Here is an 18579-nt window from a genome sequence, read left to right on the forward strand (position 1 = left end):
TGCTGTCGTCGATGTACTGCAATAGGGGAATAGCAAATGCGAAGGCAAAATTGTTATAAATGGATTTTACCCTTACCCACGATGTTGTTAAAAGTTGGCAACTAGGGAATCGCGGCAAATTATTAAGGTGTTGGGAGGCGAGAATCGCTGTAAATCAAAAAGTCGTTGCGAAATGGGACTTAAAGAAACGCGGCATTTATAGTCAATATCATCATCACATTTATTTTCAAAATTATAGAATTGGTACGACTATATACTCTTTCTTCTATTTGTTTATTCTTAACGAGTATGCAATCATGTACACTTTATTATTTTATTGTATTTTGTGGAGTAAATGAAATGGTTGATATTACTTATCAAACATTTATGGTTTAAAGTAATAACCTTAAAACGAGATATATGTATGAACATAAAAATGTGTTAATTAAATATATTATTTCAATCCTAATGAACAATTTAAACTAATTTAATCTCTGTGCGATGGGGACCTTCTTCCTTCGGCGCCGATGGATTTGTTGACGCTCCCAGAATTCATAATAGCGCTCTTGCTTCAGCCATTCTTGATATCTGTACCACCATTCTTCCCATTTGATGTAGTCCTATGGTAAAGAATGATATGATTTAGAGAAAGCAAAAACAGTTTAAAAGTTTAATTTCGACAAGAGTACTGAATTCTCTTTCTCTTTGAAGTTTTTTAACGTTTTCGTTGGTACACTAAACTGCCTTGGTCGAATGTGTCCACCACACAAGCAGGGTGAATTTTGAATAAATACAAAGTGTTCCAATACCTTACATTATGTCTTCTTACTTACCTTCAAATCCAAGTCACGTAGATATCCGCGACTCTTATAATATTCGTACCGAACGCGCACATCATCCCAAGAAAGCATACCGGAAGGAGCTGTTGTCGCCAGTTCCTCGGGAAAATGGCCGGCCGGTGCCGGAGAATACGAGTATCGTCGCGGCGGCGATTCTAATCCCTCCTCGATCATTACTTTTAACGCCCCGCCCGCGGAATCTTTCGTAATGCGCATATTTTCCATATTACTACGATCGATGCTCCATTGAGCCATTTTACCGAACCGTTCTGACAACGTTAAACGCGTCGTTGCAGTAAATGTTGGTAGCGAACCCTCACTATCTGACGATTCTTCCGATTCCGACGACGAACCGTGTTTTTTACGTTTCTCGCCTTCAATTTTGATTTTTGTTCGAAGCTGTAATGAAAATTGTATTATTAGAAATATTTACTCATAAATATTCCCAGGCTGGAAGTTACTTCAACACTGCTTTTAAAACAAGACAAATTTTAAATAAATATATTGCTTTTGAAGATGTTAAATGTGAGTACTGGCATTCATATCATCGGCTATGTGCTGGATTTGAGAGTTTCTGAACGTTCTGCTTCTCTAGGAGCAATATTGAAGGTAATGACAGAACAATTTTAAAAAATGAGATCAACGCGTTTTCTAGTTTTATATATGCAATAGTGAATGGATGCAGCTATGTAAGTAAAAAGCTCTTTGGTCAACGAATTTATATTAGAAACAAGTCGGGAAACCGGAAGCTGAACGCTTCAGGTACGAAAGGTTTTGTGTATTTCTTAGTACGTAGCACGTAATATATCCATATATTATGAGAGATTATCCACTTTCGGGTGATATTGACATTCATAGTCTTCAATTTTCAAAGAAGCAACAAATTTGAGGTATTATAACTTTGTTAGTAATAGTGCAATTTCCACCAAACTTGGCAAGATCATGCTCTACATTATAGAATATATCACTGCAAAATTTCATGGTACTAGGATCAACTTAAGGGGGGTTTCTAACCACTTACAAAAAATTGTAGTAATATACTATTATTAACTTTATTTAAACAGACGTCGGCATGGAAGGTATTTCGGAGCCCAGGCACCATATAGTGGCAGCCTCCTGATTTTTTCAGATTTTTCGGTTTGGTAGTTTCTGAGAATGGCCCCCTTAAAGAAGTGATCACTTTCAACCCCCCGCGCCCCCCACCCTTCCAACGAATGTCAAAACTAAGATCGGCTTTGAAAAGTACTAATTGAGACCTTCAATTTGATACCCCACATGACTATATTTGATGAAAAAAAATTGTACACCCCCCTTTTGCATGTATGGGGACCCCCCCTTAAATTCGACGTAAAAGGATGTAATTCACTGTATGCGTGAGCGTTCACAGTTCCCACCTTTCTACCAAATTTGGTGTCAATCGCTATAACCGTCTCCGAGAAAAATGCGTGTGACGGACAGACAGACAGCCGATTTTAATAAGGTTTTGTGTTTACAAAAAACCTTAAAAATAGAGGGCGGAGATGAAGTTATTACCGCATTTAACGGTACAACAAAGCATATTAGATGGCAAAATCACAAACCAGCTAAGGTCTTTAGTTTTTTTTCGGTTGAGATGCAAATTTTATGGGAATTGTATACCTAACTTACTATTATATATTAATTGCAGTTAAAAATTGTTGTTACCTTTTCGGTGGTTTTTTCTTTCTTCTTTTTAGGAACTGGAGCAGGTTCTGGGGGCTCTGGCGGACGAATTTTCAAACGCGGATCTTCTGGTGGTGAATGTCGATTCGATCGAGTCACTTTTACACCAGGCTCAGGAGGTGGAGGTCGCTCCACACCTACCGCACGACTTCTTTCAGGTACCGGGACCTAGGAATCATAAAATTTAAATAAGAAATTATGAAAAAAACGAAAGGAGAATAGAAAATTTACCTTGTCATCACGATATTTTTCGGGGCGAATTGGAGGCGGACTTACGGGACGCATACGCGAAGACGACGAATTCGGAACACCACCCGGACCGATTGGCATACGATTTTTTCCCGAAAGTGATGAAGACGACGGCGGACCGGGACGCGGTATTGAAGAACGAGTGTGTCCACTCATTTTAGGTGGCGGTGAACGTGGACCGGGACGCGATCGCGACAGTGAAGTCGAACTGGAAAATGTAATTGTTTCATGGTTCATAATGGTTTCACAAATTAGATCCTGAATATGACTTACCGTGAACGAGGCCTGCGATGTTTCGGCGAACATACTGAGCAAGATTCGTCGGAGCAACTACTAACCGAACTATTCGAACGCGAACGACTTGGCTGAAATAATTAGAATAGTAATTTCTTTTAATAAAGAAAAAAGTGCTCAACTTACCTTTGGAGGTGGTGATGGCGGGCGCTTCGAGCGTGGCAAGATTATACCCCGTTTTCCCGATTGCAAAGAGAGCGGTGACCGACGTCTACTTCCCGGCGATGAAGGACTGCGACGACGACTATCAATTGGCGATCTAGGTGATCGTGGTGATTTTCGACCATCGCCACTACTAACGCGACGTCCCGGGCCTCCCATTGGCGGTTCGGGGGGCGATCTGGGTCGTCTACGTAACTCTGGCGAACGCGGTGGTCTCCTGCCGTCAGGAGAGCGTGGACGACGCATATCAGGTGATATACGACGCATGTCAGGCGGCGAAGGACGACGTCGAAGTGGTGGCGAAGATGGAGGCGTTCTGCGATTCGCTCGCGGTCGACTATGGCTTCGCGATCGGCTACGATAGCGATTGTTATAACGGAAACCGTCTCGTTCACCACGATCACTTTCCGAACTACTATCACCTTCGATGTACATTTTCTTGTACCCGGTGTGACGCCACCGATTTGGGTCTTTTTCTTCCACTTCGAGCAGTTTCTTATCCCAATAATCGTTTGATGAGGCACGAGCCTTCTTCATTACGTTGTCAATTTCTTTGCGCTTACCGGCTGGTAAACTTGGATCTATATAGGAGTCAAACGGTTAAAATATTCGAATGTAGATCTTTTTAATTATGTCAGCCACTCAGATAAAAAATTATTAAATAAAACTAACTACTAATGTTTAAAACTATCACGGGAAGTAAACTGTTTTTCTAATAGAAGAGTAGCGAACAAAGCGGAAAAATGGATCCCTCGACTATGCCCACATTATTCAAAGCAACAAAGTGTGTGGATGGTGGTCTTTCTGAAGGGCATACTTTAGTTGCTCGACACAAAGCCATCCCTAATACTATCCCGCAACCGTTAAGGAAAAAATTAAGATAGAGTGGAACCACGTCATGAGTTGTCTTAAGCGCGATTAAATGGTTGTTAACGGTTTAGGTCTCTGAGTGAGGTAATAGGGAAAAGTAGTAGATACTAGTGACTATGACATAGCGAATGCATCTCTGCTTCCCTGAGAATTTGAGATTCAGACAAAACTTTCCTGGTTTTTAGACTAAAGGAAATAGACATTTTTTTGTTAGCCATTCTAACTATATGGTACTAGACGAAATATGGATTTTGGGACCAAAGCAATAATGGTATTCTCTATACCATAATAGGAGACAGAGTATTTCACCACAGAGAGTCATAGTATCTGATGAACCACACTGTGGTGGACAATAGATTAAGTGTTTTCCGGATGTATTGATAAACAAGGGGCTTAAATTACATATGAAAGAGCGTTGCAATGTCGACCTATTCTCGGAATCGGAAGAGGGTTGAGGAGTATTATATTTGCTGACGTTTAGTGTGAACTTATTTATAGAACCTAAATGCACCAAAAATAGGCAACAAAATCACGTGGATTAAAAATGTTGACAGAGCCCAATACAAAGCGATGAAGAAAGCAGTGAAGCATAGTCTGCAGGATTCACTAGAAAAGCAGGAGCAGGATCTGAATAATTGACGGGTGGAAATTAAGCGAAACTAATTAAATACTTTTTATGAGACTTTCGTCATAGAAATGTTTAGAGTTAAGCAGATGTCCTGTTCAGTAGATTAGGTTAGGATGTCGATAGGAAGCAGATCCAACATTGACATAAAATGTTTCAATCGAGGAATGGCCGCAAAACGATGTGTCCCGATGAAGTGTACAAGAGAATGGGAGGTTGAATTATCGACCGACCGACAAACAAAACGCATTCAATGTCACTAAAAACCAAAACAGGTGCCATGGGGGAAAAGGGTTTGGATTACGCATTGAGAGCGGCGAGCGTATAGTCGATTTTGTGAACACTCATGACCGTTTACTTGTGAATATATGGTTGATGAAATCATTGTCTTTCACGGTGGGAATAGTAAAATGCAAATCGAGACACAAACATGTTATCACCACCAATGACAATGAGACTATCGCACTTTAATATCGGCCGTTGATTGCTACCTTGCGAATCAAGTCACGGATAAAACTTCGCACTGACTCGAACTGGACCAACCATTGCGAATGCCGAAGAATTGGTCGATTACAAAGACTTTTCTAGGATGGCCCTAAAGTTGCCTTAATCGATTAAATCGAGAAACAGAAAACGTGACGGGGCAAAATCGCTCGCCGAATGGAGTTATACGGTTGCTTCGACTCCTCCTACAATTGTCTTAGAAGCTTGTATTCTTCCTCCATTGGTATGGATCAATATTATTCACTCGTTTTCTACCCTGGGATTGTAGGTTCCATTGTGAAAAAAGAAGTAAAACTGCTGGAATTAAAACTGATCAAACAAATAAAGGCATGCGGTCAAATGTGATTCCTGTGGATCGTATATTAATTACTGTTGTAATAAAATTTATAGCCCCTGAAATTGAAGAAAGTCCTGCTAAATGCAATACCTGCAGCTAAAGGGGGTAAACAGTTCAATCCAGTTGATTAAGAGCATGCGGAGCCTATCTAAGCTTGGAACACTGTTCCATGACTTGAAGAGTGTTAATGTTGTCGAGATCCTGATCAGAAACTATGATTGCAAAATTTACTTACTTTCACATTTTAGGAAAGATCTCGGATTTTAAAGGCTGCGCGGGAAGTTCCGCAGGAACAACATTGAGATCGTCAGCTTCGCACTTTATCATTTGTGGCAGATATCTTTGCTCATTAACCTAATGGTGGAATTTATTTTATAATGACGTATACGTTATATTTCTTCTACCTTTTCGGTTAGCTGCCACGTTTTTGTAGTAAACCAGGGCTTGTGACGCCCTTTTGGGATAACCTCATCCACGCTAGATGTAAAAATAATTTTGATGGTGGCCAATACTCTCTTCTTATGGGGGCAGCCATAGTGACGACGCGCAATCACGCCTATGTCACGATTTTCTTTGCTAGGCACATTCAGAAGACAACTACTAAATTTTTTTGCTGATCAAAAGATGATCGATTTGTCTCAATATTCGTTGCCGGTCAGTCGTAATCCAATTGATCTTGTGACATACGCTTTGCTCGAAGTGTGTTGCCGATGAAAAGGTGAACATTTACTGAAATCTATAACCTTCTACCGTTGGGATTGCGGTCACATGCCCGAGAAAGGTGTTAGCTGTCACGATGAAAATGTCACCTTTAGAACGCCTTTCCTGAACTGAATGCAGTTTCTCAGAGAAAGCATTCTGCTCTCCTAAATGAGAAATCACCCTTGATGATTACCACTGCACATTTGTGATAGTCGCTAACCTGGACCTCTCTGTTTTCAGGTTATGAGGGCGTGCTATGTGGTTCTATCAACAACAGTCCTGACACCGTATTCGCGTTTTCTACCGATAGACGTTCTAGAGTACAAAAGTATAGACTCGCGAGACAATTGGGAGTATTCTACAGAGTAAAGAATATCAAAATTTTGAAAAATAATTGGTAGGACTTAGAGATTATAATTTTTCGTGATGATACTGGCTTCTTGGAGGGATACGAAGTCAACTGGTATTCGACATCCAGTCACGAGAACAAATCCTTGATACCAGTTAAAAAGTCAAAACAGGCAGTTTACTGGCGCGCTAGTGAAATGCGGGCATGCCGCCTCGCGGCTATTGTGCTGGAAAAAGTGTTGCGCCACGTAGCGTTAGTCTGACTGAACATTTTTCGCTAATTTGCAATGATGCAGAAAATAATAAGATACAAACTATATCCCGCAAAATTGTTGAGTGCAGTCTTTATAAGTTTGAAATACATTGCGATTTGCCGATGATAATACCACATAATGGTAACTACCCGTACTCACCAGTCAGAACTTATATTGCAAGTCTAAGTAGGAACAATCAAATTACAAATAACATTAAAGCCTATCCCAAGGAAGTTTGAGGAATGTACTGAAAAAAATTCGAAACGAATATGCCTAAAAGAAATCGAAATGAGCAGAATGAAAAATTTAACCTTAAATGAAATAACTGAACATGGGTTGCAGTCACCGCCGGGGGGGAGAATTCTACAGAACTTTAGCGTGCTGATGGACATGTGAGAATGGTAAAACAGAAAAGCTGCACACCAACAGGAAAATACGAATTTAGACCTGGAGCACATATTGAGACATTGATGGTGAGCTCCAGGCATCAGTCTGGCTGGTAAGACAGCCACAAATGGATGATTAATTCCTAAGAAAATTGAGTCATTCAGGGCACTGACAATTGAAAGTTGTCCAGGCAAACAAGAGAATATCGAACCTGGAAAAAGCAGGTTCAAGTAGAAATTGTAAATGAAGCCACCAAGTGGAAGTGCACTGTAACTCAGCGCTTTGGACATTCGACCTAAAACCAAAAATGAACAGAATTTCTCTAAAATACGCTTTGAAAAGATCAAGCAAGGTTGATACAGTGCGCAAACATGTTGCGACTGTCGCTGAAATTGTAACACTACCTGTTATTCGAGCAACCACCGGCTGCCTGTCCATTCGAAGTTTGCTTGAACGAGGGCTCAATTCACGCCGTCGAGCCGACGCCGACATTTCGCGGGTCTCGCGTTGCAAACTGTCGCGAAAGTTTACTACTTTCTCTCCGAGCGGCCCGTAATGTGCGGACGGAACGATTAGTTTGCGCTGCGAACAGTATCGTTAATGGGTTCAATCGATTGTGGCACGTAATTGCTAGAGGGGGGAAGTGGAAATGGCTAGGAGACAGTACTGGGACCGATTGCGCAAGTGGATATCGGTCGGCCGTCTCCTGTCCACTGGCCGTTTCAGGTCTGGAGGACAAGAGATCGATTTCGCGTCCGTACTTGGCAACTGTTTAAATGCGGAACTATGACTTGTGCTACGTTCAAAGCTGCTGTAAATGAAGGAACGCAAATTTATAAGATTACAATCAAGTTGCAGAGGAATAAATAAATATCACTGAAGTATTATGTTATGTTAATTCCGATCTTTTAGCCTAGCACTGTGAGCGAGTCGACTGTTCCGGGGGCTTAGACCTCTAACGAACCCCTCGAGCGGCCCGCGGAATCCGTCCGGTCATGTCAGAGTTCACACCACGTACGCGGACGTGCTGCACTGCTTCCGACTCGTTGAGGCCTGCGTAAGCCCAATTGGTATTTCCTGCCCGCGCACGCACAGGACGCGCGAAAGCGGCTTGCTAGTGTTCATTCCGCGCAACTCCCACTGGAGCTTAACGTAAGACGCAACTGAACGGCCACCGAACAACTTGCCATTCAGTTTTTTCGACTGACACGCAGTCCACTAGAAAATGGACGACCCGGATCCGGCCCCAGGGCATTTTTCACTTTGCAATGAAACTCTACACCGCAGCGGTTTGGTAACCTCATATACTATAATTTCACTAAATCTTGGAACATTTTTTGGGCTTCGATAGCGACCACGGCGTCTACGTCGGGGATACGGCAACCGAACGAAATTTGCTTTCCCGAATTTCTCTCGTCTCGAAGGCGACGCCATTTTTCTCGGATTTACGTTCGATTGTTTTAGTAGTTAATCACGACTTGGATTAGAATTAATCAATACGTACATTAGATACTCGGAAGAATTAAATATCACGAACAAAATACTCTCGGCGGATCATCAATATCAAAGGAAAAATTTATCTGCAAAACCTCTAATACTTCACGATGACCGCCATTTTCGACACTTTGACGTCAATTGAGACTTGTGGAGAATACCGAGGAGGGTTGCCACTGCCTTCGTTCAGATCGACGGTTGCATGATATGGCATTCCTATACGAGCTACAAATTTTAGTACTGCTTTACTATAAAACATAATAAGAAATTTATCACATTTATTCACTGAGAAAATCAAGTTTTTGGAATTAACCGTATATTATAAGAAACGCGTCGTTCTTAATTTGTGCTGGGAACGCTGGGTGTTCATTTCTACTACAGTTGTAGCCACTAGTTGGTGGCATTAATTGTTTCTGAAATACTTGGTCTAAAACTGGACTTATCGAAAGAAATTTAGTTGGCAACCCAAGACAACCAATCCTTGATTGTCAATTGATGGCACTTGGTTGGTTATAATAAATGCGCACCCACAATAATTGATGTTAGATGGCGCTGACGATAATCTAAAATGCTTCGATGGTTTATGAATAAGCTTTTATAATAACCTCAAATTCATCTAGGGAGAATTTCATTCATCAAATTCATCTATTGAGAATTTGAGGCTCGGTTATAGAAATTCCAAAATGCGGCTTTAGTATTTGCTAATAATGAGCATCGATCTGCAAAAATTGTTTTTGGCTACTATGCGTGCACCACGTGGCGTTAGAAGTGCTTGAAGCCTTGAATATACTTCAACTTAATTGTACATAATTCAACCTTATTAAAATTGAGGGGATGTCTGCCTGTCTGTCACACCCGATTAATTCGGAAACGGCTAGACCGATTGTCACGAACGTTGGTGGGAGCGTGTGTTCTGTGGAGCCCTTTACACATAGTAAGTGGCGCCATTTTGTGGTAAGTTTTATTAACAAAATTATAGAAGGTGAAAGTTTTTAATTTTATGTGAATTTCATGCGTTCTAAAACGTGTATGAGGTCGTCATAACATATCAATTCGGCAATATGTACCACAACAGAAGGGGAACAGGGGAAAGATTTCGTTTTAGTTTTTAATCATTTATATATCAATATCAATTCGAGACAGGCATATGCATGTATTTATATGTATATGGAATTGAATCTTAGGGGTAGTGCCTAATTCAGATAGATATATTTGTATATTGAACAAGCGGTATTCAATATATGTACTTAATATGTACATATGTATGTACTTTTATGCACAAAGTAAATCGAAAATAGGTGTACATACATGCATACAGAATAGAGTATTCGGTGATAGGCAATGTTTGTTTGTTTACCGTGAGTATAATATCTACGTCTGCAATATATATGTATATCTTGTAGTTTGAAAAAAGGTGAAGGAATATTTTGGGTTTTTGGCCATATACGAATGGAAAAATGTACGTAGAAAATTTCTCACATAAAATGAACACAAAACTTTTATATCCGAAGTGCAAGCTTCTGGTATTCCACCTTGTTTTTCTATTGGGTTGTTTTTCATGCGCGGCGGAGTGCTAGGAAATTAATACGCTCCAAATGTCCAGCATTGTACTTAAAAGAATTACGTTTTGCTGTGTTGCGTGGTTTTGAGGTCATAAATTCCTAAGACCACGAGTGTAAACCCTATGGGAAAAGTAAGGGAACAGAATCCAGCCAGCTTAAATCTTAAAAGCCAGCCCAGTAGCATTTGCGAAGGGTAACACGGATAAGATGTTAATCTTGCTCACTCTGCAACTAGCGATCATTTTGATGTTTTGATGCTCCCAAAGAATTGTTTACCTAACGCCGTAGCTTGGTTGTAAATAGAGTGTTTTTCCACTTCTTCCAACTTCGACACGGCGTGTTTTAAGGTACGCCGAGTCTGGCGGTATGGTTCGCTATAGAGCCCGCAGAAATCGCCATAATCCTGAACGGACTTGCACACGTCTGTGCCCAATGCTCATGCAATCGGGTCTTGTTATAAGAGGGCCAAATTCTCCTTAACTTGGCGCAGGTGGTGAGTCTTCACCATGCAGTTTTGGCAACTGACACGTACAGTTTCAGGCAGACTTTGTATGGCTGCCAATACTTGTGCTTGTTGAGGACCACCTTAGAGAGTTTGTTCTTGATAATTATACCAAGCTTCTTCCACATCTTTGAAAGGGTTGGAGACCTCTCCAACGATATCTAGACTGAAAAGTGTCCAACTGTCACCTGAAAAGGATCTCTGGTCAAACACCCTAAGAATTCTATTGTCGGTTAGTAGGGTAATAAAAAGTAACTCCTCCCAGCTATCAAAGTACTGTTCCTGTTACACACCGATCGATTTGTGATAATATTAAAGTCTAAAAGAAACTCACCGCTTCCATTGATTTTCAAGCTACCTCAAAAGTGTTTACCTTATATTGGCGTCGCCGATGTTAGATGTTGTAGTTCTTCTGGTGGATCGGTTGTAAACCATGTAAACCGAGGAGATATCCACGTTCGCTCCTGGGTGATCCAGTGTGGCCACGGTTAGGTCGCTGTAACTCAATAAGGTTCGGACACAGAAAGAGAGGAAAATGAAAATCGCTGTAAAAAGTTATCATTTTGTATGTTGGTTCAATGTATTGTTCTTATTGTCTTTATCGTTTTCACAACCATTATATACTAAGATACTTTGAATGAATGAATAACTATTTATTTTTTATAAAAATAACTAACCCAACAAGTGGTTCCCTGAGGAACTTGCCCAGATCGTAGCGAGCTTCATTCTTATATTGGAAGACGATTATGTTAATGAATAGAACAAACCGAGAGAAAAGTCCTCAGTGCAACCGAGTTTTCCGCAACCGAGTGAAGACGAGGAATTTTAGTGTGCGCGCGTTTTCGTTTTTGAAATGAAGTCGAAATTTTCATGCAAATTCGCAGATTGTGCAGCCGAATTCACATTTCAGTCCCTGCCCAGCAGACAGAAGCTGAGTGCGAGCTCGCCAACGTTCCCGCCCCGCAGACATACTGCGGAAACCTGATATAGGTCCTCAAGTCAGTGCAGTTTCTAAAGAAAAGTTGACGACACGTGTTGCCCCCAGGAACACAGTAGCAGTTTGAACTCCAGCAGATAGCACCCGCCTCATACCTCCATCGACGACTGCCATGGTGGTGGGATCAGGCGAACATTCTCAGCAAGAAGCAACAAAATGTCCAGGATTAGTTTTAGCAAGTTACCGTTTAAATTTCATTGTCCTTTTCTGTAATTGTTGTGTTATTGTAATAAAACACGTCAGGTCGCGAGATTTGGCACTACCCCTTTCCTTTCCCGGTCATATGAGAGGTGTGGTTACTCCAGTTGGAGGCGTAATTTGCTCTGGTGGGCGTTACGATAGGCGCCACTAAATTGCTCGACATGAAAAAGAAGGGACTTGTGGTTAGACCTAGCGGTGCAGCCTCACCGCTAGATCCAACGAAACTTTTCCTTGCTGGACTATGTGCTTTGAGTGTGGGCCGCAGCGGTCTCTACAGATTTCCGGCGTGTGCGGGTACCACCGTAGGTTTGCGGATTAAGTCACGAAATGCAACAGCTTATACACTTTCCTATAGACTTCAAAAAACTGAGTTCGCTGGTGACGCAGACCTTCCAACAGCAGCTGGTTATTTCTACTTCATTTGGTCTCCAAACCCAATGGCGACCTTGTGGGTACCGACTTGAGGTTATCGCGGAAACTGGTAATCAAGTGTCTATAGAGCCAGGCGGCGCATCAACAACAAGATTATAGTATTGTACAGAGAGAGAGTTTCGACCCTACGGAGAGATGTTTCCAGCGGAACAGTTTTGTCTGTTGCTCTCTTGGCTGCCAACAACCGTGCGAGGATCTGATCGTTATAGCTATTATCGGTTGTGATTTTCGACTATAGTTAGAAGCAATTATCAAGTTGTAGCCTCCTATCTTTACTCTCGCTTGACTAACGCCATTTAATGCTGTTGGTTGTTTGGTTTTTGGTACTGATGTCGCCACCAAGTATTTCATATTGGCTTCATTAATCCCAAGATCTCGGTACGGGCTGTTCTTCTCACGATATCAATATCGTCAGCATAGGCTAGTAGTTGGGTGGATTTGAAGAGGATGTTGTCTCTCGCATTTACCTCAGCATCACAGATCACTTTTTTAATACTAGGTTAGGCCAATAGGACCTTGTCCGTGGCCGTGGCCTATGTTGAACGATCTTGAAAGTGATCTTGCTTTTTTTATCTGCCTTTGCACATTGGTAAGGCTCAGGCTAGTCAGTCTTATCAATTTGATGTGGATACCGAATTCACTCATAGTCATGAACAGTCTTACCCTGGCTATGCTATCATAGACAGCCTTAACGACGATGAAAGAATGGTGTAATTGGTGGCCATATGTCAACAGTTTTTCCATCGTTTCCCTAGCAGAGAAAATCTGACATGTTACTGATTTGCCTACCCCTTTTTATGTATGGACCAGACAATGCTTCATTGCCAGCATATTTAATCGGTCCAACTGTAATGTTAAGCCAATGAATTGTATGGACTTTTTCTCCCATGGTTGGTATTGGTAGCATTTGTCCGTCGTCTTCCCTTGCCGGGAACTTGGCAATATTTTTGTTGTTTAGCAGTTCATCAAAGTACTCTACCCATTGTTCCAATATGCCCATATGGTCGGATGGTCGGAAATCATCCCTCTTTGTGTCGGCAGGATGAGCATCGAGGTGTATAAGGCTTCATCTTACCGACTTTTTGGTAAAACTTGCGCGCTTGGTATGCTCGCTTCCTGTAGTTCTTGAGTTCATACGGTTTTCCGCGGTTTCCTTTTCTATGAAGACGCTTCCTACTCGACGAGTTCGTGATAGCCTCTGCGCGTGCCCGCGATCTTTGAGAGTGAAGCATTGCTCGGTATGTAGTATTCTTCTGTTCCGTTGCTAGTATACGAGTATATTCATCATCGAACCAGCCGTTCCGAATTTTTGGCAATGCCGGCCAAATTTGTTTGTAGCCGTACCAATGAAAATACTCTTCAGGTTGTGATGATCATTTGTTGATGCTTCATCTCCAGGACCTCTAGTATCTGCGGTTATTGCAGCATCCATTTCCGCCTCATAGGTGTTGTGTGTGTGTGTGTGTTTGAGGTGGGAGAGAGGCAACGCCTGTGGTCTATTGCACTCGATGAACATATGTCGAGCTAGTAAATTATGGTCAGTCAGAATGCCCACAATACTTCTGCAAATCTTCCTGCTTTTCGGCAGGATAAACTTTTCAGTATGTCTGTTTGGTTTTGACAGGAAAAGTTTGGTCTGTCTGATGCGCATTAAGGCTTCGCCACCTGTCATTATGGGAAGCCTGTTCCCAGTTTTTGATAGCAGCATCAGCCAATTGCTGGTTCCGGTCTGGGCATGGGGAAAGTTGAAGCCTCTTTTGCTAACGCATCCGAGATTTCATTTCCCTCTACGTCACAATGACCAGGTACCTAGAGTAATTCCACCGTATCGAATCTAGAAACAGAATTCAATCAGTTTCTACATTCTTGAACGATTTTTGAAGTGATCAAAGTAGTACTCAACGCTCTCAATGCAGCTTTACTATCGCTGCAGATTGCGATGCACTTGCCCTTCAACCGCTCGCCAATCATCCAAGTTGCCGCATACACTTCAGCCTGAAAGACCGTTGTGCATTGTTGGAAAGGAAAAGCCCACTTCTCGCTTTTATTCGAGGGGTGGTTTTCTATTCATTTCAAGATAACATCATATCTTCTATCAAACAGCAGATGTATGGGGATCTGAGAATCGGAAGGCATTGCGAAAACTAGACTCAGTTCTCCCAATAACTCTTGCAATGCTCTGTGCCTCCTACGTCCATTGTTTTTCCATAGGTCTAATGGAATTAGTCTATGGATTGCTTTCATCGCAGTACTCTGAATAAACAAATCCAAGGGCTGCAAATTGAGTAATGCATTCAGAATTGCACCGAATGTGGCGCTCATGGCACCGGCGATACCCAGAAAACTCTTTTGTTTCAACTTAACCCACGGCACTACGGATGCATAAGCAACATATATCCACATTACTAACTGAGGCCTAAGTCCCCATGTCGAAGCAAAGGTCCACCTACACAGTTCATAAGCTGTGAGAGCTTGTTTCATCTTTATCTCTACATGTTTGTTCCAAAGAAACTTCTTGTCTAGAATGACCCCCAGATATTTAATTCCTTTGGAGAGTTGCAGGGTTGTACCCTTCGTCTCTGGAAGGCAAAAGCCATTCAGTTTCCTCCTTTTTGTAAATAATACCATTGTGGTTTTATTTGGATTTACTGAAAGTCCATTGTCAATTAAATCGACGGCGCGTTGTGTATTTCTATATACCATTATGAGGTCTCGACCAACAACCAGAACAGCCACGTCACCCGCATAAGCTTGAACGTATATTGGCAGATTTTCCAGTTCGCATAGTAGTGAGTTAATCAGCGTACTCCACAGAAGTGGCGATAGCACACCTCCTTGAGGGCAGTCTTTTGTCGCTTCCGTTGTTAGGTAGCAATCAACTCCCGTAGCGTAGATCCACTTTATTAGAGTTTCGTCAATACCATGCTCTCTGGCGGCATCACAAAGTTTTTGGAAGGGCGCACAGTCAAAAGCGCCTTCAATATCCCCATCAAACCAAAGAATGAAGAGCAGACTCACAGGACTTTCCACGCTGCTAAGTATGTTGGTTTTCATTTAGGGAGCGACCTTAGCGCCTCCTCGCGAATGTGACGCTCAACCGGTCTCCCCAGACAATTCAGCGAAAATGATGTTACGCTGATTTGCCTGAAGTTCCTTGGATTTGAATAGTCATATTTCCTAGGCTTTGGCATGAAGACTACCTTCACCTTGTGCCAAGAGGAAGGCACGTGGCACAGAGCAAGACATCTTCGAAAAAGATTTCATAGAAGTTGCTTTAAATGCTCTATACCCTCCTTTAGCATCGCTGGGTAGATGCCATCTATGTCAGTGTTCAAATAATAGTATCGCAGCTTTCGCCTTTTCATTAGTAACAACCGCTCTCGCAGGTTTCCAATTCCCCTTGCAACAGCTTCGTGTTGAAGGGTTTGCAGAAATCGCCAATTCACTTCTTCCCAGTTCTGAGAGCTGTTCCCCGGGTGTTTCCCTTTCATCTTCCAGTTTCTCACAGTATGCTCTAAAAGAGTCTTGTTCCGAACGTTTTACGAGCCTTTTATATTCACGCTGTGAGTTCCTGAAGTTTCGTCAGTCTTCATCTTTATTTGCTTTTGCAAGCATGATTTAGAAGTCGACTGATTGATTTCCTGAGTTTCACGTTGGCCTCATTAAAAGACTCTAAAAGTGTGCGATTCAGAGTTTTCAATTGATCTTCTATCGCCAAAGAAGTCCTTAGTGGCCTAGGGAGCTCAACTTTGCCGCCAAGAAGTTCATTGAACTTTGTCCAACCCGTTTTCCTAGGATTCCTCATTGTATTACAGGCTGTTAACCTGCAATAGTTAAATTAAATTCTAAGTAACGGGGACCTGAGGGTGAGACTTCATCTAGCACTCGCCTGTTTCTAATCAACTCTAACAACTTTGAGGGGCGCACTCTACGTTCGCGGTCATCAGACCAGCTGAAGTGATAAAACCAAACAGCTTCTCTTCTCTAGGATTGCATTTTCTACTGCCCCAACAGATACGCTGAGCGTTCGCATCACAACCTATTAAAAGTTCAAGGCCACTTGATTGTGCATACACTACCAGATCCATTATTTCTTGCGTCAGCGGATTGCACAAAGAATCATAGGGTAAGTAAGCAGAGGCAACTATGACGTTTCTCCTCTTACCATTAACCTGGTATTGTAAGTGTGTCTCAGCATGGTTGCCTTAAACAATTTTGACATCAGAACGCAGGTCCTCGGTCTTGAGGATCTTTCATCGAAGAAGATCGTAGTCCCCTTGTCTGATCCACTACTACAGATTCTGATAAAACGAACCCATGGCTCTTGAACTAGAAATATATAAGGGCAGTCCTGCTACTTTGCCAGTTTTGTCGCCAGTAGATAGGAAGAAGCTTTGACATGCTGCAGGTTTATTTGACTAACTTTTATATTTGTAGTCATAAGTGCAGTCTAATATGAAAACCGCCGTTAACTGAAAAGTCTACTGCGTTCAGTGTGGATATCACCGGGGTTATCAGCTTGTCCACACTTTTCGCCGAAAGTTTCGCTTTCTTGCGTCCGATTTCTCTGGATATCGCCAAACTTGGTGGTGTAGCAACGTCCATGTCCTCATTCCCAAGAAACTCCGCCTTCTTTCGCAGTGGCTTATGTTGTCGTCGGCTGCATGGATCTGTTTTCACATATCGCCGTTAGATCAGCTGCGTCCATATTACCAGCTTCCCTTTCTTCCGTTTTTCCGGGTACAGGCGGAAGAGAAGGTTCTGACAGGCAAGCCTATTGTCCCTTCTTCTTTGTGGCTAAAATTTCCTTCTGCCGAGCCTTCCTCCCCCGTATTTTAGAATAGTTAGGCAAAAGTGTCACTGACAGGCCGGCCGTAGTCAGATTTCCAGTTCCTCTCATTAAGGGAGTTGCTGTACTATTTTTTTGGCTGACCGCGCCGTAGATAGCGGGTATAGGTTTTCCACTGAAGTGGAGAGCCTGTGCTCCACAGATTTCTCCGTGGGGGAACATGAAGCATGTGAGGCCTCCAAAATCCGCGCCTCGGTTACGACCTGATTGCTCAGAGTCGCGGGTGGATTCGAAGTGTGTGATTTCTTACCACTTGGAGAGTTACATTTCTTTGTTTCCATCTTTATATGTTTTCGGCCACCTTTCGTGTAGTAGTAAACTACCACAAGCTCCCCCATTACGACAAGGTGGTGTCCGAGGGGGATTTCGTAGGTATTACGGAGGAATATGTTATATATGGCTTCAGGTTTCACTACCACCCAATTGTCCCTCTTTCAAGGTGATATTGTCAAGCTCGGGATACCATGCCAACGAAATAGTTATCCGAGTTTATATTGACTCCTCTATATGTTCTGAAATTCATCAAGGCCGAGAGGTGGTGGTGTTTAATTAACGCATGGTTAATTGGGTTGATAGTGGTGTCGTTTCGAACGGCCCATGTTTGTTTGTGAATCGCTTTCCGCACAAATCAGATACTTTCAACAACCATTTCGTCCGATACTGCTAAATCTATAATCTACATTGGAGAAGCCAATGTATCGCCTAAATAGGGGCACCATTCCTACTTGGATATTAAAATCTCCAAGTATGATTTTGATATCATGCCGGTCATCTACAATTTATAACATCCACTATTTTCAAGGGTGTTAGTGAAAGGGTCGATCCGCACTTCGAGATCAACACCATTCAGGTCGAGGAGCAGAAAGGTTGCATAATTAGATCAAGAGATTGCAAAGAGCAACTCATTAGCGACTCGGTAGTTATAGGACAAGCCACTAGGGGCCAAAGAAGTCTATTCAGTTGCTATGTTAATAACGCCAAGGTCAAAATGCAATGGAACTTTTGACAGCGGCGCGCACACCTAGTTGTATTTTGGTACTGATAATCATCTTAGATGTTTATTGTACATAGTTGACATGTTCAGCTGTGATATTAGGATGGAATTTGGTCTAGAAAAACATCGGAACCAATCATTCGCAAGGACATCATGAGCCACATGCCACACTACAAGTACCTAGGAATTCTGCAGGGAACCCATGCTCGAATTGGTGATTTGAAAGATGCTCTGCTGTTCGAACTCTTGCAACGTGCAAACGGGGAACAATAAAATAAGCTCACTTTTCGCTATTCA

At 42.2% G+C, this 18579-nt stretch overlaps 1 protein-coding gene across 3 annotated transcripts; it reads right to left on the reverse strand.

Annotated features, from left to right (window-relative positions):
- Nucleotides 1-254: 254 nt before the first annotated feature.
- On the reverse strand, nt 255-8909 carry LOC119653552 (serine/arginine repetitive matrix protein 1). 3 transcript variants are annotated; one of them, XM_038058260.1, is made up of 8 exons: nt 8756-8909; nt 7656-8062; nt 3189-3805; nt 3042-3133; nt 2751-2976; nt 2502-2687; nt 813-1217; nt 255-599 (listed from the first exon to the last, which is right to left on the reverse strand). In XM_038058260.1, exons 2-8 carry the CDS (start codon nt 7741-7743, stop codon nt 462-464), a joined length of 1752 nt encoding a protein of 583 aa, XP_037914188.1. In that variant the 5' UTR covers nt 7744-8062; nt 8756-8909; the 3' UTR covers nt 255-461. The 3 variants fall into 3 exon arrangements, with proteins under 3 accessions (XP_037914188.1, XP_037914189.1, XP_037914190.1); XM_038058261.1 differs by having other exon boundaries at nt 7656-8059; nt 8756-8904; XM_038058262.1 differs by lacking the exon at nt 7656-8062 and having other exon boundaries at nt 8756-8908.
- Between the last annotated feature and the right edge of the window lie 9670 nt (nt 8910-18579).

Source organism: Hermetia illucens, chromosome 4 (genome assembly GCF_905115235.1).
Source record: "Hermetia illucens chromosome 4, iHerIll2.2.curated.20191125, whole genome shotgun sequence".
NCBI classification, from domain to species: domain Eukaryota; kingdom Metazoa; phylum Arthropoda; class Insecta; order Diptera; family Stratiomyidae; genus Hermetia; species Hermetia illucens.

Bases quoted from the DNA above. Each gene is read 5' to 3' on its own strand.
- LOC119653552 (XM_038058260.1), bottom strand. From the start codon at position 7,743: ATGTCGGCGTCGGCTCGACGGCGTGAATTGAGCCCTCGTTCAAGCAAA. The intron at 3,134-3,188 runs GTAAGTTGAGCA...TAATTATTTCAG, and splicing joins CGCCATCACCACCTCCAAAG to CCAAGTCGTTCGCGTTCGAA. The intron at 600-812 runs GTAAGTAAGAAG...TCTTTACCATAG, and splicing joins TACGTGACTTGGATTTGAAG to GACTACATCAAATGGGAAGA.